The sequence below is a fragment of the Haliotis rubra genome, unplaced genomic scaffold (genome assembly GCF_003918875.1).
Source record: "Haliotis rubra isolate DU_JTF1 unplaced genomic scaffold, ASM391887v1 Scf62, whole genome shotgun sequence".
In the NCBI taxonomy this organism is placed as follows: domain Eukaryota; kingdom Metazoa; phylum Mollusca; class Gastropoda; order Lepetellida; family Haliotidae; genus Haliotis; species Haliotis rubra.
In genome coordinates, this window is record NW_025767324.1 from 1,348,112 (window position 1) to 1,373,730 (window position 25,619).

At 38.3% G+C, this 25,619-nt stretch overlaps 1 protein-coding gene across 2 annotated transcripts in view; it reads left to right on the top strand.

Moving 5' to 3' along the window:
* LOC124256169 overlaps positions 1–25,619 on the top strand; it is a 33,663-nt gene that overhangs the window by 5,446 nt on the left and 2,598 nt on the right. For both annotated transcript variants that reach the window (XM_046690126.1, XM_046690127.1), the window contains 3 exons: positions 19,742–19,895; positions 21,290–22,399; positions 24,211–24,401. In XM_046690126.1, coding sequence (XP_046546082.1) covers positions 19,742–19,895; positions 21,290–22,399; positions 24,211–24,401 — 1,455 coding nt within the window. The remainder of the gene's footprint in view (positions 1–19,741; positions 19,896–21,289; positions 22,400–24,210; positions 24,402–25,619) is intronic.

The following is a 25,619-nucleotide window of genomic DNA, read 5'->3' on the forward strand; positions in this document are numbered from 1 at the left end:
CACTGCAACTGAAGAATATGCATTGAGATCATGAGAGATTAATTTCAGGTTAACTAAATTGTCTTTTTGGGTAATTAACTGTACCAATATTTTGTGTTTATATAATCAGAATATTTAAAGACTTGGCACCTATAATAGACTTGCATGGGCTGTATTGGATATATTTGTGTCTTGGCGTGTATGACAGACGGCAAATACTGTTGATGATTCCACCAGCCATTAGTGCTGTAGTGATTGATTGAATTGGTCAATCGACAGATCCTGCTTGTGTCAGCGATTATGAGTTCGGGAGACTAATCAATATTCATAAAAAATGAAACATAAAATGAGACTTTTGAAAGTATGTTTGTTATTGTTATGTTTGTTAAATCAAGACACAAACAACGGATGCAGTTTCCTGACTCGTAGAAATGTATACAACATAATCTCATACATCATAGTCTCAACAGCAAGTATCCTCATTGTCTTGATTGCAGTATATATCGCTGCCTGTTCCATCTTCACAATGTTACTGTTTCCAGAGGATACAGATTAGCTGCGTATCTGCGTAAATTATGCAAATATTTATGTAAACACTCAATTCCTATTAAGTCTATTGTCTACAATAGAGGTTTGACGATACAGAAACTTCACGATACTATATGTATCACAATATATTGGAATGATACGATTCGATTCAATGCATATCACGATATGCTATCTTTAGTTATTTTCGTTAAAAACATATATTTTAAAAGCAAATAACAGTGTAAATATTGACATAACCGCCAATTTCTAGTGAAAATTAACAATTTTTAGGTCAACGATACATATCACAATACAGAAAAAAGTATTGACATATTTATTGTCAGATAAAGTATCACGATGATCGATAAATACGATATGTGTCACATCTCTAGTGTACAAGTATGCTTGAATTTTTGTAAATACTCAATAAACTTGATCTTACATGAGTACACACAAAATAGATAAAAGAACTGAGGTATTTTGAGAGCTTCTATTTCAGCACATGAACTTGGCAACTAGCAGTCTTTTTTATCGTTTATCATATTACAGATCAAATATAAATAACAAACACGTAATCCAACATCTAAACTATATTATCTTTTTTACAATAACTGGAAAATGGCAAAATACCCAATTGAGTGTGAGTGAGGTGGGTACAATTTATTTGGTATCTCAAAGGAAAATTACAATACCCAATTGAGATGAATGCAAGCGAGTACATAACTCAATGACCCAAAAAGTTGTCTGTAGCTCTGTGTTTCCCTTTAAGAAATAACTGTATCAAAATTGATGTCAGGAAATGTCAAGCATACGAATACATGTTCTGATTGGGAACCAAAATATACAACCTGTTAACTCCTTTTAGGTATGTTCATATGCTGTGAAAAAAATTCCTCAGATTATTTTAAAAAATTGTTGAACAGAGTAAGAATAATTGAAACTTAAATAAGAGTAGCAACAATCTCTCTGGTCTTTTGATTGTATCTTTGGTGCTACTTTTCTGATATTTAGCATTTGAATCAATCACAGTGCATTGTCCCAGTTCAGGTTATCTAATTTGCATATCTAAGTTGCATACCTGTCTCACTGGGATATAACATACATGTTTTCATGTCATAAACTTATGGCAAAGATAAATGCCATAGTTAAATGTTAAACTGTGTAAGCCCAAATTTGGCAATTTTTAATTCCAATTTTGGAATATATGTCGACATTTCCAGCTGACGTATAGCCAGGTGTTAGGATCTCTGATAACTAGTATACCACTTTGTAAACAATACTCAACCGCCTCGTGGTGTAGTGGTTAGAGCTTCCGCCCGGAGAGCAGAAGGTCGCTGAGTTCGATCCCCGACCGTGTCATACCAAAAGACGTTAAAAATATGGTACTTGTTGGTCCCTGCCTGGCACTCAGCATTAATGGGTATAACAAGGACTGGTCGGCTCGGAGTCAGTATAATGTGTCTGAGTGGGGTATCGTATCGGTATCCAGAATGAAGCACTTGTTGACTGCCTCTCTGTGAAGTAACAAACTCAGCTCTCTGAAGATTTGCCATTTGGACGCTGAGTGTGAAACTTACAGAGGTTTATATACAACACTGCAAAAAAGAATAAGATGAGATGAGCAGATGCTAAGCAGGTCTTGCTAAAAGTAGAAAAAAGTCATGTTTATACTATCAAAATATGTGTATGGTTGATCAAAGTAAAGTTAATATGGTCATGTTTATACTACAAAAATGTATGTTGATCATGGAAAGATCAAAGTCATGTTTATACAATCAAAACATGTATGGTTGATCAAAGAAAGAAGATAAGTAAGTCATGTTTATAGGATGAAAACATGTATGGTTGATCAAAGAAAGAAGATAAGTAAGTCATGTTTATACAATCAAAACATGTATGGTTGATCAAAGAAAGAAGATAAGTAAGTCATGTTTATACAATCAAAACATGTATGGTTGATCAAAGAAAAGAAGATAAGTAAGTCATGTTTATACAATCAAAACATGTATGGTTGATCAAAGAAAGAAGATAAGTAAGTCATGTTTATACAATCAAAACATGTATGGTTGATCAAAGAAAGAAGATAAGTAAGTCATGTTTATACAATCAAAACATGTATGGTTGATCAAAGAAAGAAGATAAGTAAGTCATGTTTATACAATCAAAACACATGTATGGTTGATCAAAGACATGTTTATGGTTGATCAAAGAAAGAAGATAAGTAAGTCATGTTTATACAATCAAAACATGTATGGTTGATCAAAGAAAGAAGATAAGTAAGTCATGTTTATACAATCAAAACATGTATGGTTGATCAAAGAAAGAAGATAAGTAAGTCATGTTTATACAATGAAAACATGTATGGTTGATCAAAGAAAGAAGATAAGTAAGTCATGTTTATACAATCAAAACATGTATGGTTGATCAAAGAAAGAAGATAAGTAAGTCATGTTTATACAATCAAAGATGTATACAATTGATCAAAAGAAAAAGTAAGTCATGTTTATACAATCAAAACATGTATGGTTGATCAAAGAAAGAAGATAAGTAAGTCATGTTTATACAATCAAAACATGTATGGTTGATCAAAGAAAGAAGATAAGTAAGTCATGTTTATAGGATCAAAACATGTATGGTTGATCAAAGAAAGAAGATAAGTAAGTCATGTTTATACAATCAAAACATGTATGGTTGATCAAAGAAAGAAGATAAGTAAGTCAATACATAAGTAAAGAAAGAAGATAAGTAAAGTCATGTTTATAGGATGAAAACATGTATGGTTGATAAGTCATGTTTATACAATCAAAACATGGTTGATGAAAAGAAGATAAGTAAGTCATGTTGTATGGTTGATCAATGATACTAATATAAGTAAAATGAGTAAATCATCTCACACTGACAATGTACAGGAACTATTTGTTTTATGTTAACAGCCAGTTGTGTAATACCCATTATTATGATAGGAGTGGTAGAACTGGCCATTATAATAATATAATTATTGTAGGCGATATGAGGTGTAGGCGATATGAGGACAAGGCGTTTTTCAGTGGTTCTCCTCTCACAATGCTATCTCCCATGTAGGTCTATCCTACTATATAATGACTGACCAAGCTAACTTTGACATCTGAATATTTGCTTTAGGTTAAAAAGTCTATTTACGATATTAAACTGCCTCTGACATCCTATTTTTCACTATCAATTAACAATTAACTTGACACTTGCACTGCCGTTTTCTTGATTGCCAGTTTCCTGAGCTTAGTGAAACTGGACCGCAGTTATCAGCTGAGTCAGTGCACATTTCGATACCTCCATGGCACTGTATGAGGATTTAGGTATGCTGATTTATCATAATGTGTGCAGTGAGTTTACAAACTTCTGGCTAGCTGAGACTGTAACACTTTACTTGACAACATCATGGCGAAATATGTGTACTTTTCCATCTCCCGCAACCCAAAACTGTTCACACCAATGTAGCCTTGTGAAAAATATTGTTAATGCAAACAAGTGTTCCGAAATTGTTTGTGTTCTTTTATGAGAAAACATGATCGATTGCTTGGTCGTTTAGTCATTGCGATTATTTCAATTTATGGCACCACCACTACCGGGTATATTTTGTCAGGGAATATGATGTATGTGTGATGCTAACAAAGTTCATCTTGTACTGACTTAAGGTTTTGTGTTAAATGGTAAACACCAGGGTTTTCTTCAATGTAAAATTAATCAAGGAGCGGTAATTTGTGTGACAGTCAATTCCCGGAGCAGCTGGAAATGAATCATGCGGATATAAATATGTTTAAACTGACGTTAAGCAACACAAGCGAAACTATACACAGAAGTCAGAGCGTGAGCGTGACAAGGATACCTTGTAACCAAAAGTCTAAAACTATGAATACACAATGCCATTTAGAAAGTGGTCAAATGTAACGCATGTTATATTTGGGAATACTCTTTCTCAGATTACTTTTGTTGGGTTGCGTCCCATTCAGGATTCGAACCCTCAGAGTCTGGCACCTAACCGCCCACCCACAATGTCGTCTGTGGCTGAGTGGGCTAGATGACTTTGTAATACTAAATTTATGTGATGTGTTAAAGTCTAAACCTGTTAAAACCTAAACAATGAGAAGTGTGAATGTCAGTTTTCTCAGGATTCAACATATGGATTTCGATGGCTATGACATGAACAAAACCAACTGAATGCGAAGCTGAAGAAATGTACTAAGAACAGGCCAAACTTTTGAGGAACTGGTACTTCTGATTGTTGCCAGTGCTGGTGGTGGGAATGGTGGTTTGGTGGCACCAATTTGTTTGCTTATAGTTGTATAAAACTTGGCAGTGGTTGAGGAGCTGCTGGCCACAGGTTAACGTTACAGACAGCTTTATTCCAAAAATATATGACATTGACAATATTGGACTCACTGTCTCACAGGCCCAAATCTTTTGTAATCAAACTTTTCACAGGCTAAGCAATAAGCTGAGGGTGTATTGACCCACATGGACACTTTTACAGGTAGTGAAATTAACACTTGACACCAGCTCATGAAAGCTGCACTTTTTTCTTATTTTTCTTTTTTTAGTTTAATCCAATATTTTATTCATTTTATCTGCTTTTGGATACATGTTGCATATATCCCATTCTCCCCCAAAACAGCAATATTAACCTTTTCAATTTCTTCACAATACCCCACATTCCTGCACCATTAACATCTTTGAACAATTGATAGAGTAGGGAGTAAAGCGTTCTTGGATTGTGGAGTAGGAGCAAAACCTTAAACCTAAATACTTATGATAGAAAACAACGCTGGTGTTTATTCCAAACGATTCCTTTTCGCAACTATGCTACCATATCTAAATTTAAATATATTTCACTTGCCTAGGTTAAACTCTAGTGTCACAGCATCGGTGGGGTAGCCTAGTGGTTTAAGTGTTTGTTTAAGTTTTTTCAATTGCCTTTTGAAGTCTATAAAGGTGCAGTAAAAACAACCTTTGGGGACCGCCGGGGAGGCTGGGAGTCAGTATAATGTGTCTGAGTGGGGTATACAGTCAGGCCTCGTTAATACGAACACTTTGGTTTCTGTAAAAAAACGTTCGGATAGTGAAACGTTCGTACTGCTGAAACCACAGTATATGCACCGAGTTACTTCCCCTTGATATCAAAGAAATCAAAACAAAACATCAAAGACAATCACTGGATTTATTACACATTGTTTCACTCACACATTTTACTTACGAAAGTAGTCTTTAATGGTGGGCTGCGTCAAAGGTTGTTTTAAAGAATTGAGCATGTCCATTGCTTTTTCTGCATTTTCGATGTCACCCTGGCACTCGTAGTACGTAATGATGTTGCCGAGCTACAGTCTCATGTCTGTTAAAGACGGAATGGTGACAGTGTCTTCTGCTTCCTCTTCTTCACTTTCCAACTGATCATCTGCAGCTGTCACCATCTCTATGATGTTTTCTGAAGTCAGTGAATCACACGTTTCTTCGTTGGCATCGGCATCGGCATCGATGAAATCATCAGGCGACATGTTTTCATCATCAGACGGGAGGCGTTGAAGTAGCCTTTTCAAGTCCGCAAGCACGATATCATCTTCGAGATCACCAGTTTCATCAATCTGGGATTCTTGACTTGGCAGAATTTCGACATGCTTGAAACAGTTCTTGATTGTCTGACAAGAAACATCTGCCCATGCAGATTTCCACGAATCATAAGGCTTCTCGTAAGTTTATGCACTGAGGTTTGTCGCCTTCTGCACATGCGATGAAATGTCTCACTAACGATCGCTTATAATAAGCTTTAAATGTCCGAATAATACCAGCATCAAGTGGCTGAATCCTGGATGTTGTGTTGGGAGGAAGAAAATGAACTTTGACATTTGTCAATTTCACATGTTTGCAATTGTGGCTGGCTGCATTGTCCACGAGAAGTATCACGCCACTGACCACGCGTGACCTACACTGTCTATCAAAAGTTCTCAGCCAATCACTGAACATTTCAGAGGTCATCCACACCTTCTTGTTAAAAGCGGTACTGAGCATAGATTTCTGGATTGAAATCTTTACCAAAGCAGCGTGGTCGCCGATATTTCCCTATCATGAAGGGTTTCACTTTGATGGTACCTGTTGCATTGCAGCATAATGCAACTGTCACTCTTTCTTTTCGACTTCTTTACACCAGGTGTTTTCTTAGATGCAAGTGTGTGATTGGGTCGAGCTTATAAAACAAGCCGGTCTCGTCAAGATTGAAGATGTCGTCTTCGTTACCGTAATTTTCAAGACAGATTTCAATTCTTCTCTACCTTTAATTACTGCATTCTTATCAGCACTGGCAGCTTCCCCTGGTAATTTTGTTTCTTAATTTGATGATTTAGATTTGAAGCGGTAAAGCCAACCGCGAGAATAAGCAAAATCACTGATTCCTAATTTTGAGCCAAATTCCATGCCTTTCTCAGTTAACATTTGGTCATTCACTGAAGCATTTTTGTGTTCATTTCTGTCATCCAAACATAAAGTGCTTCCTCTAATTTGGCATGTTTAGCATTTCGTTCTCTTGTGAGATAGAGAATCTTCTTCGAAATATTTAGCCACTTATCCTTACTTTTCCAAATGTCGAAACAGTAGTTTTGCCGACAGAATGACCGAATTCTTCGCCAAAATGTTTACTTAAGAAATCGAAACTGGCTTTAGGATTTCTTTCTTTGTATAGGCAAATTTCCCTCTTTGAGAGGCAGTAATTTGAGCTTTACGCTTTAGCAGGTTGGCAAGCCATAGTGAAAATGCATTGATTTGTGAAATGTTTACCCGCATATATTTATAGCGGAAGATTTTAACAACACACATTGACACTTCTCACTCAATATATTTGGAGTAAAAGTTGTTAAAGTGTTAACTGGACTGGTTAAGCTTTGTGATAAAGGGATCAAGGGATCAAAGGGATGAATCGCTAAGTCGCTAAACAAACCACGTGTCACTTTGGGCGGGCCTGTCGGCAGCGCGGTCAACTTCAATCGTTCGGATTAACGCAGCTGTTTACAACTTAATTAGTCCAATCCGTTCCGACTGACCAGCGTTCGGAGGCGGAAGCTGAATCATCGGACTAACGAGGTGTCAATTGTATACAATATATAGGGAGATGGTTTGGTGCCCAGTGAGTATCGTTCGGAAGTCGGGGGATTCGGATTAACGAGGACCGGATTACCGCGGCCTGACTGTACATGCTTCTCTGCGGAATGGTATTTCAGTGTGCTAGCACTATAAAACCAGTTTAAGTCTGGGCTAGTACAAGCAGCCGCATCTACACATACACACGCATGCACGTCATCATATGAGCGAAATATTCTCAAGCACGACGTTACACCCAATTTCACCTCACCTCACCTTTGGGCTTCGAGAGATATTTGGAACAAAGAGCTTGTAGTGTAAATATACTCAGCAGCAAAAAAAACCACGTCAGTACGAATTCAAAATTAGATAGGCACTGTATTCAAATCATTACAGAAATGGACATAACAAGTGGATCAAAAACATTTTTTGTGTACAATATCTTGACACATAAAACATATACAATCGAAACATTAAATGAGTTTACGGTTATCTGTTTCTGTGAAGGAAATTTCCAAACTGATGTTTCTTTTGCTGCCTAGTATATGTACCAATTAAAGAATAGCTTATAAACCATTAATACACTTTAACACTTCTTAATCTGTAATGTAACAGGACAACATCTCTGAGGGAAAAAACATCTAAACTGTTACAGATGTGATTCAATGTTGTTATATACTGCTGGGTCAAAGTTAGACAAATTGTCTCGTCAATTTAATGATTGCTTAAAGTAATCAAACCTTTTTTCGTTTGTTTGTTTATTGGTTCCCAAAATTACAATGTCATGTGTACAAAACTGTGGTACATACAGATAAATTATGTACAGGTATTATGTCAATATCACAGAGTGCAAAATGTGTACGCTGGTCCTGTGGTCCCTGGCTAGTAAAAATTCATCAGGACCACTGAATGATAAGTTTGCAGTGGTCCTTGTGGCCAGTGATGTTTGTATTGGTAGTTAAGTAAATCTACGAATGTTATCTTGGACCAGTGAAGTACAGACAGGACCACTAATCATTGTCCACTCAACGGTCCTGTGGTCTAGTGGAAAGTTTTGAAAGGTTTCTTTCCCTGATGTCATATTGATAGACATATATAAGTCAATAAAACAGAAAGATGATATCAGGTAAATATGGATACATTTTAAAGTTATCATAGTACTGGGAACAAAAGGCCCCATTTATGATTGAAATGTTTTATTTTGTTTTGTTTTGTGCAAACATGATTTTCCACAAAGAATATTTCTGTCAGATTTTTATATATAAAGTTATATTTGGATGCATATTCTTAATACTGCATATTGTTAATATGTCTTTTTGCTGCAATGATGATGTGATTTAGTAATATATTATGATGTAGAGTACCAAACCAAACCATATGTTTTGATAATAGCAATGGATGAGGGATATACATTGTTAAGCCAGATTTATAGGTGTTTCCAAAATGTTTGTGTCTCCTGACATTCCCAGTACACATGACAAACACTCTCATTTAGATCATTGCAGAAACAACATAGACTGCTATCAACATTTTTGTCATTTTAAGCAATTCTCTTTTTGTATGATTAACAATTTGTAGAAATCTATATTGAAAATATATACGTTTTGTATCTTCCAATCCTTTTCTGTATATTGTAAATATATTTTTCCAATCAAAGCCTGTTGCAGGAAATAACAGCTGCCATTTATTACAAATATTTGGGTGCATATCATTGGAAATAAGTTTATCATAAAAAGTCATGAAGCCTTTAGATGTTGTTACTAGATAGATCCAGCTTTGGTTAACATTCAAATTCCTGACTGGTATTAAATGACAGTGGTTAAGAGTATTTTGTACTGTTTCTGTTGATGTTTATCTGCATTATCAGCTTGCATCCAGTTGCTATGGTTACTGTTAACATGTAATTACCCGGGGTTTTATTTTACCGTGGGGAACTTTATGGAAAACAAATTTTAGCTTGATAACGTATCAAGAAATATTGCTCTCTGTAATATGTGGTTATCCATAGAGTTGTAATCTTCATTACTGACTCATCCACTTCTAGAATGCTGAACAAACAGTCAAAATATTCATGTTCCCTTACTTTTTATGTTCAGTATATGTTTCTAATATAACCATTATATGCCATATTAATCACATGCATACTAAGTGAATGATTTCTTTGAGAGGCATTTTACAAATTGTAAAGATGAAGGAAAACCAAGTTCTATGCATAGTCAACTTCTTTATTGCAATGAGTGCACTTTTAAAAGTTGTATAGTGAAGGAAAGCCAAGTTCTTTGTACTCAATGCAATAAAGAAGTTGACTATCCATAGAACTTGTTTTTCCTAAGTGAGTGATGTAGGCACATAATATATTTAAAAGGACAGGCCATTTCAGATCCTGTTATCTTGGGGACTTTTTGTCATTCAAGGTTTACATAGAAATCCACTGTCATGCCCTGGATGTAACTGGCTGGTTTGATGGCTGTATGTGATCATGCACTAGAAGATGTTGACTGTATTAAACTAAACTAATATCCAGTTGAGGACACTCTACTCCAACCTTGGGCTCACGTCTGGTCCATATCAAAACAGTTTTACTGACACAGTTTTGTTTGTTTGTTTGTTTGTTGTTTCACTCCGCACACAACAATATTCCAGCTGAATCGCAGCGACCTGTAAATATTCGAGTCTGTACCAGCCAATCCAGTGATCAACAGCATGAGCATCAATCTACGCAATTGGGATACGATTTCACTGAAGACAAATTCTAACCCGGATCTCCAATGGCTACTGACACAGAATATTATTGATTTTATTATTAACTGTTACTTTGGTCTGTTGAAACTAACAGCTAATCTAGCCTAGTAGTTAAAGCATTCACTCACCACAACAAAGATCCAGGTTCGATTCCCTACATGAGTATCATTAGTCATAGTCTATCTCCTTGACCCTGCACAGCATGAAATGGACTTATCCTTCTCAAGTCGGGAGCAATTTGGCAAATCTAGATTGCCTAAGCTCTGGTACAGATTTCAATAGTCTGTCTCACAGTCCCTGAACCACATTAATTTCCCTACTGCCTAGCCCTCTCTGCAATGCCAAAGCCCTAAATGAAGCAAGTCTAGATTTCCTCAGGTTCTGAATCTCCTTTCTCCCTAAGGCTCCTTTTCAATATAAATGGGCTTGTTTGTTACTATCAAAATTATACATATTCAGAGACTAAGCCTTAGTGTAGAGTATCATGTGTGATGTCCATTTCTAGTATCCGTTATATTGCCGAAGATTGTTAAAAGTGTCTGTATAACATATTCATTCACTTTAGTCTCTGAAATGAACATATTTTACAGAAGAAATTTTTTGCCAAGTTATCATAATATATTACAAAAGAGTCGAGAGTCTTTCTTCATTTTCAGGGACCTGTGAAGGTCCAGGTTAGAATTGACCTTCAGCAACCCATTCTTGTCGTAAGAGGCGACTAACGGGGATAGGGTGGTCAGGCTTGCTGACTTGGTTGGCACATGTCATCGGTTCCCAATGCTCGATGCTCATGCTTACAGACCACTGCCATATAGCTGGAATATTGCTGATTGCGGCGTAAAACTAAACTCACTCGCTCACTCATTTTCAGGGTTTTTTTAGAGTGGTTTGGGAACTAATACTAAACACTAATGACGACCTGATTAACTGATAATTAGAAGCTCTAGACTTGCATGGTCTGTATTGGGTGTATAGACCGACCTGCAGACCCTGGAACAAATATACACAAAGAACTTAGTTAGGCACCAACTGACATTTCTCACGATTGAATGAGCCCCGATCTTAACTCTTAACCCTTTGATTGGTCGTTGTGGTCAACAAAGGAATCTTCCTATACAGAACCTGGCCCAGTTGGAAGCTGCTTTACACGAGGAATGGCGTAGACTGCCCCCTCAGAGGTTCAGGAGGCTGACAGGGGGTATGAGGAGGAGTGTGTGCTGGCTGTCATACAGTCACAGGGAGGTTGCACTTGAAACTTGACATTTAATCGTGTAAGAAACGCTAAATGACATTTTAAATGTTCACATTCACCAATAAAACCTTAAACATTCCAGGGCCATACTTGTACAGACATGGTTTTATATGAAAATCAGTGTTATTATAAAATGAGCAATTATCATCATAAAATCAGCATGGACTCCAATCATTTTGTCGTTTTTCATGAGTCAAAGGATCATACAAGGGTCAGAATAACTCATGTTTTTCCATCGTGGTCACCACGAGAAGTTTTTGTTCCTGTTGAAAACCTTTCATTGCGAAAATACAGGAGTGCTTCATTAAATACTCTGTGTATAAATCTAATGCAGCAGAATCGAATAGAATTGGCAACATCAGATTATTGCAGTTTTTGAATTGAAGAAAGTCTCCAGCTCCTTTTCATTACATCTTCTCAAGAAAATTTAACAACTTTTTGGGCTTTAAAATATGTTTATAGTAGAGGCTAGGTTAGTTTAGGGCAGATCCAGAGATAAAGAACAGGAGGCACACCCTGATCTCTTTCTCAGAACCGTTATGTTTATTGTACCCCAACCAAGTCATGACTAAGATGTTACCTCCTGCTGAGCCTTTCATAATCTGCATCCGTCTCAGTTATTTGAATGTACATCAAGAGCCTGGAAACCTTATTTGAATGACTTTAAGCTTGAGAGCTTTGCTTTGTTTGAGATTTGCAATTTGGAATGTCTAAATGTTAAGTGTGTAAATTTAAATGATACTAATAGCAGACCAAGCTCGCTATACAAACCAATTTTGTTTTTCTCTTTTGTGTGTCTCCATTTTCTATCTTAAGATTTCGGACATTTATAATTTATATTTTTTTAAATGTATATTTAAAATCAAATTTTGAATTGAAATTTTGCAATTACTGTCCTTCACTGTTTAGAAATGTTAAGGAAACCTATGTAGCTTTTGACTCTTCACACAACTGGCATAACCAAATCTCCTGCGTGTGATACAGAATGATTCTTGCTATTTTACTTTTAGAACACATACATCTATAAGGAAAGGGCGTTAACGTCTTTCATTATTGTGATTGAGTGAGTGAGTTTAGTTATACGCCGCACTCAACAATATTCCTGTTACATGGCGGCGGCCTGTAAATAGTCGAGTCTGGACCAGACAATCCAGTGATCAACAGCATGAGCATCGATCTATGCAATTGGGATATGATGATATGTGTCAACCAAGTTAGCGAGTCTGACCACCCGATCCCATTGGTTGCCTCTTACGACAAGCATGGGTTACTTAAGACCAATTCTAACCTGGATCTTCACAGGTCTTTTAACTTTAAACTAGATTAAAAGGTTAATAATCTGAATTGCCATCAATGATGAAGACATATTGATGATTATCGATATGAATGTTGTGTCAATGTTAAAGTTTTAGTATAAAGCTAAGCAGACATCTTCTGGTGAATTGCCGAAGATGGAAAGCAACTTTTGTTAAGTATTGAATGTGCACATGATAGTTCTTGCATAAATGTCTCACCATTTACCAGTGATGTGAAATGTGCTGTTTCATTTTGGAGCTTTTTGCACATTTGCTCAAAGTTATATCTCTGATATTTATCGATAACTGATTGATCCCAATGATTTATATAGAGGCGGTGGGGCTTAAAGTGTTTGTTCGTCACACCAAAGACCCGGGTTCGATTCCCGACAATGGGTACAATGTGTGAAGCCCTTTTTTGGTGTACCATGCCGTGTTCTTGCTGGAATGTTGCTAAAAGTGGCGTAACAGCTAAACTCACTCACTCCGTCTATGGTGTTTATTAATAGCCAGCATCCGGTGTACCCGGTTAGTCGTACCAAGTGGGTTATTGTGTCCTCTGCTGGAAGAATGATTGATCAGTGAAGTGCAAATCATAAGAATTTCTACTGATTTTTGTTTTATCAATATACATGTATTAACAAAATTACTTTCACTTTTATCATATTTACTTTTGATTTTGTGGGATGTTCCAAGAAAATGAATGAATTCTTGACTTTTTACGTTTGGGCCTTTTGATTTTGTGGGATGTTCCAAGAAAATGAATGAATTCTTGAACGTGTCTGAAACATTTTCCCCAATTGAGATTGGTGTTGTACAAGATAAATGATGTAACTGTGTTTGAACCATGGTTGACACGTGTCATATCTGTCAGAAACACTAGACAGACTAGCTAGTCAGCTGGGTGAACTTTCCAGCTGACCCAGTATTACAATTTACATACAATTACCCAGCAGGTAGAGGTCAGACTGATGTTTTTTCAAGTCAGCAGTCATACCGATAATAAAAATCTTGTAAAAATAAGTTCATCAAAGACAGATTTGCTAGGATGTGTGTCTACACAGTAGAGTAATTTCCTAATTCTCAGACAAAAACTGCCTATGTCACTGTAGGATTGCACACATAATTGATAAGCTGTTAATTAAAACAACTCAAGATACACCCTGCAGGTATTTAGTGATGGTCACACTCGAATGGATCTTATGACCTCTTCCCCAAGGCTAAATTTTCACCTTCTTAGTGGAGAGTTCAGCCCAAGGGGAGATAACACCTCCGTCACTGACTGATACAGTTGGCTTGGGGGAGTTATTTAGTTGAAGAGGGCTATAGTTAATCTAATTGCTCTTGTAATTGATTTATGATATTTTCTTATCCTTTGATTTTTTCTGTTCTTTGAGCTGAGAGTGTTTTCTTTGTGTGGGTCGGTGACATACTGGTTTGGATGACTTGTGGGAAGGGCAGTGACTGTCCACTGTTGGATGCAGATGTCATTGCTGCTTTGAGTTGGTCTGTGGTGTTTGTTGACTCTCCAACAAACAAAATATGGATGTTTTAGATGAGTTCTTTGAGCTTCAGTTTAATGAGGATGAACTATTCTACGAAGATGTTGATGACGTAAGTTGTTTGAATATTAATTTAGTTAAAACTTCAGCTGACTAAAGACAAATTGAACTTGATGTATTGATTTGACATTTAATTTGATGTATTTTATGAAGAAGGGTATACTTCATTCTGAATAAGTTTTAACAAGGTCCCACATTCTGCTATTGGTTGTGAGATGTTATTCAGCTTTTATTCAACTTTAATCCAGCTTCATCTTGTCAATTCTAATGCAACTGTTTTGATGCAGTGAATATACTTTACTACTACATATGTTCTTCGTATTAACAAGCTTATTGAGTTTTACACAAAATGGGCGATGTATGATACATTATTTGAACAGTTTTACTGTATAAACATTCAGTCAATCTTTTATTCAGTAGAAAGGCCTTCGTCCCATGTACAAAGTTAACATGTGATATTCATTTATCACTCAAACGAATGAACTGCGCAAAATCAAGGCATCTTTAACATAATTTGAGAGGGACAGTAAATGAGTTGGATTACCATTTTAGAAGATTTTAGATCATGACATCTTCATTAATGTATATAGGTATATTTTCAAAGTATTTAACACGCAATTCTTTATACAGTGGACATTTAGAAAGAAAATGAAATTCATCCTCCACTTGATTTGATTTACATATCTTACAATAGCGATGCTGACGTAGAATGCCATCTCGTCTACCAACATTGTACTCTATTCATCCTTGTCGTGTCAAGCCTTATGTATACAAGCTCTACAGTAGGCTACTGTGTGAAAGTGTAGGATTTGGATGGTGTTAGTGAAGAAAATATGATAATCTTCCTCTGTTATAACGTTGTGGACCCGTGAAGGTCCGGGTTAGAATATTGGCCTTCAATTACCCATGCTTGTCGTAAGAGGCGACTAACGGGATCGGATGGTCAGGCTCGCTGACTTGGTTGACACATGACATCGGTTCTCAATTACGCAGATCGATGCTCATGCTTTTGAGCACTGGATTGTCTTGTCCAGACTCGATTATTTACAGACCACCGCCATATAGTTTGAATATTGCTGAGTGCGGCGTAAAGCTAAACTCACTAACTCACGTTGTGTTATGTATCTAGGGGAGGCCAATCAGTTCCAATTAAGGCACTCACATGTGATACACATAAATGGTGAGAATTTATAGATACCAGCTGTTGTGAGGGACACCCAGCTTCGATTCCCCACATGGGTACAATGTGTGAAGCCTATTTCTGGTCTCCCCTGCTGTGATATTGCTGGAATATTGGAGAGAGATGATTTCGTACTTTGTATCAGGGGTTGACTGTCACTAAACATTTAGATGTACTAGCCTACCCTTATTATTTAGTACCTTAGTTTATATACTACTCATATTTTGTCAGGGATATTCAGTTATGCCATGTATATTCCTATATACATTCGACATGTTACAAGAATCAATAGTATTTATAGGGTGATGGGCGGTGGGGTAGCCTAGTGGTTAAATCGTTCACTCATCACACCGATGACCCGGGTTTGATTCCCCACATGGGTACAATGTGTGATTAGTTTATTGTTTTACTGAATAAAATGAACAAACATCAACAGCATTCATTACCCAATATTTGTGATAAGTATCAGTTCACTTCATAGTAGATTTGTTGTCGCCCCAATAGTGACTGAGTTTGGTTTTACGCCGCTTTTAGCAATATTTCAGCAAGATCACAGCAGGGGACACCAGAAATGGGCTCCACACATGATACCCCATTCTCTTCCCACAGAGGTTACTTGTCATATCTTCCTATGAACCTCTGTTCTAATACGGCCCTTTCATGGTGCGAGTGTTCAGGATTCGTGATTGGTTGCAATGAGATTTAGTTGTGCAATCAGCGATGTTGTTTCAAAAGTGATCATTCGCAAGGCCTCAGTAATTTCCGTATGCTTCGGGAAAACTAGAACCTCTTCCCCTGTGCGATGCGCAAACGTTTCTTCTAGACAGAACTCAGTCATGTAATGGTGGATCAATGGTGTCTCCATCGCCTCTCCTTGACAACGGACAAGCTAGCCATTAAATGCCTTGTGTGTCACATCAACACAAGTCCCCCGGCAAAGGAGGGATATTTGTGGCCCCATATTTGTGGATCCCCATAAGTTGGATCTAAGTCGATGTAAAACGTGTTCTGATTGGATAGAAAGAAAGGAGATAATTTGTCTTACAATTTTTTGCCGCTAGGGGATTTATGAGAACCGGGAAATATGTCCGTATTAGAACAGGTTCGTAGGAAGATATGACAAGTAACCTCTGTTGGAAGGGAATAATGGTACCCATGTGGGGAATGGAACCCGTGTGTTCAGCGTGACGAGCGAAAGCTTTAACCACTAGGCTACCCTACAGCCCTTACATGTATCATGGAAACACAAACATTATTCATGACGGAGTAGTATTTAATGTCAGGGTTTTTTCCTTTTAAACTTCATTACCTTTGTATGCTACATTTACTGCTACAAAATATAATATAATATAAGGTGAGGTTAGTGTTCTGCATAAATAAGTCAGCAATCAAGCCTGGCAGTTTTTGATTTATTTTTTTTCTTTGAGAGGCATTTTCGAAGTTGTGAAGATGAAGGAAAACTGATTTGTATGATTTGTTTGTTACTACTTGCAACCTGACATTGCTTAACTAGGAAAGTCGAATTTTGAGATCATGATAGTATTAAAGTCATGCTTGACATAACATGGGGCCTGTCGAATACTGTAATCGTATATATTTCCACGGGGTGCAATTTTCGCGGAAAGTTCACAAAAGACATGTTAGCACAGTTGTTTTTTCGTGCAATTCAAACACCTGAGTGATGGTATCCATCACAAAGTTTTCACAACCGATAGACATGCAATGATCAAAGCTAGCTGCCATAATTGAGTCGTGTTTACTAAAACAATCAGAGAGAGAGAGGTGGGATTATACTTGTGTCAACATGACAACACCTGTCACATATGTGAGATCAACTGACAACGAATTAAGGAAGAGTGTATCTAGTACTTATGATAATTAAACATAGAAATCATAAAGTAGTGTTTGTTGTTTATAAACACGTGTTGTTCACATGGTCACTGGATTCATTCATTCATTGGCTGCATTTCATGTCTTTGTTTCAATTCGTGGTATATATATAATTCATGATATATAATTTGCTGATTGTCATAGCTATCACTAGTATATGTGCCTCTATTTATTTATATATTGTTTTGATGTTGTTGTCTGAGAGAATAAACAAATTGCATGTTGTTCCTACTTGAATATTTGTCATGACTTGACCATGAATATTTCGCTTGGTATAATTATTGGCACACGATCTTTTTGGACTTAAAGCGCGAAAATAATCCCATGCAAAAATAACTACGATTACAGTAAATTTTGTCTGTCTATCTGTCTGTCTGGCCGTCCGCACATCCATCCATCTCTTTTCCTGGAAAGGACGGGGGAAGCGATAAAACTCATGCATACAGTGTTTTTCCTCCTTGCAGATCTCCATAATGAGGATATGAGGAAAACCTTGTATCGTAACCTTATGAGGAAATTTGTGTTAAAGTTCCCGAAGTTGTTGATCTGAATGAGAAATGATGTTCATACTTTTCAATCATTGTTGTGCAGACAACACTGAATATATCAAACTGAGGATAAAAATGCACATTTTATGGGAACGTGTCATTACATATTTTCAGTCCTTGTGTGATGTAATGATACCAGATGATGTTCAAGTCACAGCTTGTTTCAGTTCATAGATTCCAAGTTTTACAAATATGAAATATTACAATGTACCAAAATTTAGCAGATGTTAAGTAACAAATGAATAACGTAACTTTAAAGAAACTTTCTTGCTACGAATCATTTGGGCTTCTATCACTGCTAGATTCTTTATTGAGGTACAGGGGCTGTGGCCTAGTGGTTAAAGCATTTGCTCGTCACTCCAAAGGCCTGGGTTTGATTCCCCACATGGGTACAATGTGTGAAGCTCATTTCTTGTGTCCCCTGACATGATATTGCTGGAATATTGCTAAAAGCGGCGTAAAACTAAACTCACTCACTCCAACTGTAAATGATTAAGACCAGACCAGATATTCCAGTATCATGAACATAGATCTAATCAATTGGGATTCAATGATAAATTGGTAAATTTGGTAAATTGCTTGTCATGCTGAAGACCATTTCTAGGCCTGAGCTTTTTATGGGTCTTATGATGCTGTCTTTGACAGGGTAATACAGGGCTCCAGATAATTTTTCAACATCAGGAGTACGTACTCCTTATTTTTTAAATATAGGAGTACTGGAAAAACTTAAGAGTACATTTAGAGTACTGAATGGACTTTAATGGCGTATCAGTAATTGTATGTTTCGTTTCATATATGCACCACAACATTGCTAGTCTTGTGTAAACAGGTCAATATACAATAACAAAAATACTTTTTTCAGATAAATATGTCTGTAAATGATTCTAAGACCTTACACTATTGCTGTGGTGTGTAGCTGCTACGTTTCCTAAATTATTTCCTGTCGTATCGTGCCTACATTTTAGCCATACATACGCTGATACGGCCTTTATCTGGAGCCCTGGGTAATATATCACTGACTCAAACGGCTATTGCTATTGGTCTGTCGCTAGTGTTATATTGCCGACATGGAGAGTATCAATGAATTGCTTCTCCTAAAATTGCATATCATGTACAAAATCAATGACCCTTCCCCCTTCCCATAATTTTTAAGCATAATTTTTTTTATTACTCACCCGTTGAAGATATCACTGTTTAATAATTTTACAAAGTTATTAAACATTGTGTAATAACATCGTGTGATGCCATACGTATGACGTCAAAGTGGTTTACAGTTATGACGTCACAATGCTAATACCTCTGTCACAATAGTATTAGATCTTGCTTGACTCGCGGAAAGCTGAGAGTCATCACACTCCTTCGAATTCTTAGGAAAGAAGTACTTTGCTCGATATTATTTTGCTAATGTTGGATGAGTAATAAATAAAATACTAAATGATGTCCCGTGCAATAACATATTTATGAAACTCGTGAATGGTATTAGTATCTAAGTCGCTTTCGCTCGTTAGATACAAAATCATTCACTTGTTTCATAAATATGGTATTACACGGGACATTGTTTAGTATTCTCTCTATATTTTTGTGTACAAAATTGCGGTCCCTAACAATGGTACTGCTTGCCAGTTCACTGGTGAATATAAACCAGTTATATATGATATTTGTTTCAGTTCCTTGAGTCTCGCCGTCAAGACAAGCCATGCACGCTGCTGCTGCTGGGAGAGTATGTGAAGAAGGAGTCGGCCACGGTGGAGAAGTTTAAGGCGGCGCTGGAGGAGATTTCAAGACCTGATGCTCTGGTGGTGCTGAACAATCACATGCAGGGTAGGTGCTTTGGGCTGTGTGCTGGGGCTGAAGGTGCTTTGGGCTGTGTGCTGGGGCTGAAGGTGCTTTGGGCTGTGTGCTGGGGATGAAGGTGCTTTGGGCCGTGTGTTGGGGATGAAGGTACTTTGGGCTGTACAGTGTGCTGGGGATGTGTGGAAGGGTTACTGGACATGAGCCTGGATCTGTCTTCTGAGTCAGTGGTTTGGGTTGGGCTGTGTGTTGAGGATGAAGGTGGTTGTGGAAGGGTTACTGGACATGAGCCTGGATCTGTCTTCTGAGTGAGTGGTTTGGGTTAGGCTGTGTGTTGAGGATGAAGGTGGTTGTGGAAGGGTTACTGGACATGAACCTGGATCTGTCTTCTGAGTCAGTGGTTTGGGTTGGGCTGTGTGTTGAGGATGAAGGTGGTTGTGGAAGGGTTACTGGACATGAGCCTGGATCTGTCTTCTGAGTGAGTGGTTTGGGTTGGGCTGTGTGTTGAGGATGAAGGTGGTTGTGGAAGGGTTACTGGACATGAACCTGGATCTGTCTTCTGAGTGAGTGGTTTGGGTTGGGCTGTGTGTTGAGGATGAAGGTGGTTGTGGAAGGGTTACTGGACATGAGCCTGGATCTGTCTTCTGAGTGAGTGGTTTGGGTTGGGCTGTGTGTTGAGGATGAAGGTGGTTGTGGAAGGGTTACTGGACATGAACCTGGATCTGTCTTCTGAGTGAGTGGTTTGGGTTGGGCTGTGTGTTGAGGATGAAGGTGGTTGTGGAAGGGTTACTGGACATGAGCCTGGATCTGTCTTCTGAGTCAGTGGTTTGGGTTGGGCTGTGTGTGGGATGAATGTGGTGAAGGGTTACTGGACATGAGATCTGTCTTCTGAGTCAGTGGTTTGGGTTGGGCTGTGTGTTGAGGATGAAGGTGGTTGTGGAAGGGTTACTGGACATGAGCCCGGATCTGTCTTCTGAGTGAGTGGTTTGGGTTGGGATGTGTGTTGAGGATGAAGATGGTTGTGGAAGGGTTACTGGACATGAGCCCGGATCTGTCTTCTGAGTGAGTGGTTTGGGTTGGGCTGTGTGTTGAGGATGAAGGTGGTTGTGGAAGGGTTACTGGAGGGGAGGCTTGGAACAAGGCCTGTAGTGATGATTAATATGAGGTGATTGCAACAATTATTGATTCTTATAGTTACAAATGTAATATTCACATGAGATTACTCTGCACAGGAGTCAATGCTTAACTCATCCAAGTTAGACATATTTTGTGGATCACGAATACAAGGTGATTGGGACAATTATTGATAACAGATAAATTGATAACAGAGGTTGTTGGACACAAACCTACCTAAGATGAATAATTTTAGCTAGGACATACAACCATGATGAATAGTGATTACACTATCATATTTTATTTTTCAGAGGCTGAAGAAATGTATAAAAATGAAAAGAATACTATTCGACCGTCTCCTCGCACCCCTGAAGAAGTCACCTACAGCTGGTCATCAAACTGTCCACCTTATGTGTATTCATACCCGGCCATGGTGAACTCCATGCCGTATTGCCCAACCACTGCCTGCCACGTCCACCCATCTCCACCCTGCAGACACAACTCCATCCCCGAGCCGCGGCCCCACTTGTGTAATGGCTACCCTAGTCAGAACGGAAGCATACCCTATATCATGCAGCGTGGTGTGCAGGGTCATCCTTACTTCAGCGGTGAATACACCCCACCCCAGCACAATGGCTGCCAGGAGAGCATGATGGTCCATGAGGATCCTGCAGGACCAGGGGAAATGATATCAGTCGATGATATCGACATGGAGGAAGACAATCATCGTCGGGAGGATCCCGCACCTTTGCCGCAGACCATCATGAGGGGAGATAACCAGTTGTCATCTTTCACTCATTCACAGTCCATGGGGCAGCCAACTGCTATCGATGTAGCTCGTGAAGAAGAAGTTGAAACTTCAGGGCATAATGCCGACTACATTGCGTACAATCACGTCAGAGAAAGGCATGGGCGACCGGGGTATTATGGCCAGGATATGGTCCCCAAACAGCCTATGTCGTCCTCCAACAGACCTTACATCATCAAAGGCACCCTCGTCAACATGAACAATCATCAAATGATGCATGATGCTGGTTTGCGGAAGGTGTCCTCACCACCCATTTCCAAGCTGCAGCAGTTGGCAAAAATACCGCCTTGCTACCAGCCAAATCAGGAATACAAGAAGATTGTTGCCGATCAGAAGGTGGAAGATGAGCGGATGGGAAGGCCTCGACAGTTCAAAGAAGAGAAGATGGATGCTCCAAGCTGTAGTGGTCATGATAATCAGAACTTCACAGACCTGAAGAAAATGCAATCGCGGACTAAGAATGGAGTGAGAGAGACGCCCAAGACGTTTCCCCGGGTTAAGACTCCCACCACAGGGACTGTGGTCAGTAACCTACAGCAGCTGAACCAGTCAAACACACTCACCAAGTCCACTTCCATGCCAGTAGATATGAAACCGGCCGAGTTCAGGAAAGGTAACTACATGTGGAGCCATTCAGTCTAAGTAAACTTAGGCTCAGTATTATTCGTTACACTGCTATACTGAGACTAACAAAACCTTGTGGAAGGTAGCGTCAGATAACCTTTTCAAGTGACCAATCCGAAAACAGCTTACCAAATCGCGAAAGTTGATTTCAAAAGTCGCACATACCTTTTGAACTTTTACCTCCAAAAAGTTTGTACCGAACGATTCCGAATGCTTTTTTCTGTACGATCGGTTCCTAGTGAGGCACGCCACAGCAGTGATTAAACAGTCGCTGAAAATAGCCTTTTGTCAGTATTTAAGCATGTCACCTTGCTGAAATATTAGCTAATGATAACCATGTCACCAGAAACCACAAAGCGTATATACTGCAGGGCAAATATCTGTGTTTTATGCAATTTTCATTTGTTCGGAGATCAGTGTTGGTGAACAGGGAAGAGAAAATCCATTTTGTAAGTCCCGCTGAACCCTAAATAGTAGCTGTTGTCTGATTGGTTAAATCTGTTCGGTTGTTTCGCGTTTGATTGGACGGTCATAGTTCACTCAAAGGTTACCTGACGCGACCTTCCACAAGGTTTTGTTAGACTCACTATAGCAGTGTAACGAATAATACTGAGCCTAAGTTTACTTAGACTGGGAGCCACTTCTGGTTGGAGTTGTTTAATGCCACACTCAGCAATATTCCAGCTATATGGCACCGTTCTGTAAATAATCTACTCAATGGGGATCTGACATGTGTCAACAACAAGTCAGCAAGCCTGACCACCCGATCCCATTAGCCTCTAGCTTCAAGCATGGAATTGCTGAAGACGAGGTCTGAACTGTTAGGCACTTAGTTAATGCTACCAAAGACTGTCTCAGCCACTAATCTAAGTGTAGTTAAAGTTTGGTTGAGTAAGCTTTCGGCTGATAATAGTCAATAATAACTGCAAAGAGTCATGTATGGGCTAGTAGATCAGTTTAATTAGCTCAGATGAAAATAACACTAAAATTGACTGAAAATGATGCAAGGCTAGTAGTCCAAAGTCTCGGTATAGAAAAAGTCAGTTTCGTCTAGTGAGTCAGGTGTCTAAAGGTTTTCAAAGGATGGATTCAATTCGAGAATCAGTGCAGTATGTGGATCCCATTTCAAGTGTGTCTGTTGTATTGTCAGTGGAATGTTTTTCGAAGTGGCATAAAATACTTGACTCACTGATTGCGAGGAATGACAGTTGGATCTGTGTGAACAGTGTCAGGGTATGGAAATGAGTAGGTGTGTTTGATGCTTATTGAAGTACATCCCCTACAGATATGTATTCCTTATTGAAGTACATCCCCTACAGATATGTTTTCCTTATTCAAGTACATCCCCTACAGATATGCATTCCTTATTGAAGTACATCCCCTACAGATATGTATTCCTTATTGAAGTACATCCCCTACAGATGTATTCCTTATTGAAGTACATCCCCTACAGATAAGTATTCCTTATTGAAGTACATCCCTTACAGATAAGTATTCCTTATTGAAGTACATCCCCTACAGACATGTATTCCTTATTGAAGTACATCACTTGTAGATATGTATTCCTTACTGAAGTACATCCCCTACAGATATGTATTCCTTATTGAAGTACATCCCCTACAGATATGTATTCCTTATTCAAGTACATCACTTGTAGATATGTATTCCTTATTGAAGTACATCCCCTACAGATATGTATTCCTTATTCAAGTACATCCTTTGTAGATATGTATTCCATATTCAAAGTACAGTGTGAGCTACATGATCTAGTCATCACCATATCTCCCTGATTCCTTCCAGCCTTCCGTCATATCAAGGTGTTTGTGACATACTCCAATGACAACAAGACGCACCTCTGCCATGTTCTGTCTCTGTGTAACTGCATGGTGAAGAATGGGTTCTCAGTCTGCGTGGACATCAACAGCCGCTACGTCTCCACACTCCCCAATCAGCACGACAAGGTCAACTGGTACCATGAAAAGTTTAATGAGGTCAGAAAAACTTCACATTGTTGTTGACGGGTTAAAAGACAGCTGTCCCAAACCACAAGGTTAATGTTCTAAAAATAATTCTTATTATTTTTATTTGAAAAAAATGATTTAGTCAGTTTTTGAGCAAATGACTGAAAGACAAACACTGCTAGTATTTTTTCTTTAAATGATGGGGGAGGTGAGGTAGCCTAGTGGTTAAAGCCAGGTTTAATTCGTCAGCAATGTGTGAGACCCCCTGCAGGTTTAATTCCCACATGGCTACAATGTGTGAAGCCCATTTCTTAAATTAATTGTCCCCCGTGCTGATGTATATTGCTGGAATATTGCTAAAATCTGGCGTAAAATCGCGAAAATTAAACTCACTCACTCACTCTTTGAATGACGGGTCAGAGGGTCACTTCTCTTAAATTAATTTATTTTTATCCGTTTTAGGATTGGCTGATGTATAAATCAAGACATATATACTCTAGTAGTCTTGAGGTTTTTATTTAATCTGATGTATAAATCAAGACATAAAATCGGTAGTCTTGAGGTTATTTAAAAAAATTAAACTCACTCACTCACTCTTTTTGAATGGCGGGTCAGAGGGTCACTTCTCTTAAATTAATTTATTTTGATGTATCAATTTTAGGATTTGCTGATGTATAAATCAAGACATATACTCTCTTAGTAGTCTCAATTTTAGGATTTATTAAAATCAAGACATATACTGTAGTCTCGAGGTTATTAAATCTGATTGATTTGTTACTTTGATAGTAACCACATAGCCTTGTGGGTAAAGCTTTCGCTTGTCAAAAGACCTGGGTTCTATTCCTTTCATAGCTACAACGTGTGAAGCCCATTTCTGGTGTTACCCGCCGTGATATTGCTGGAATGTTGCTAAAAGCGGCGTAAAACCCAACTCACTTACTGCTTGAAATGAAGCATTTTATGTTTTCATCTTCTCTGAAACTGTATCAATCTATATACAGTCTACCTTTATGTTTGTTCTATGTGATGACAAAATTTATTAGGTTGTCAGACTTGGTTGAGGGGCAGTGGAGTAGCCAAGTGTTTGAATTGTTCGCTCATGATGCCAAAGGCCTGGGTTGGATTCCCCACATGAGTACAATGTGTGAAGCTAATTTATGGTGTCCCCCGCCGTGATATTGCTTGAATATTGCTGAAAGCAGCGTAAAACCCAACGCACTCACTCAGATTTTGTTGATAGCCTGCCAT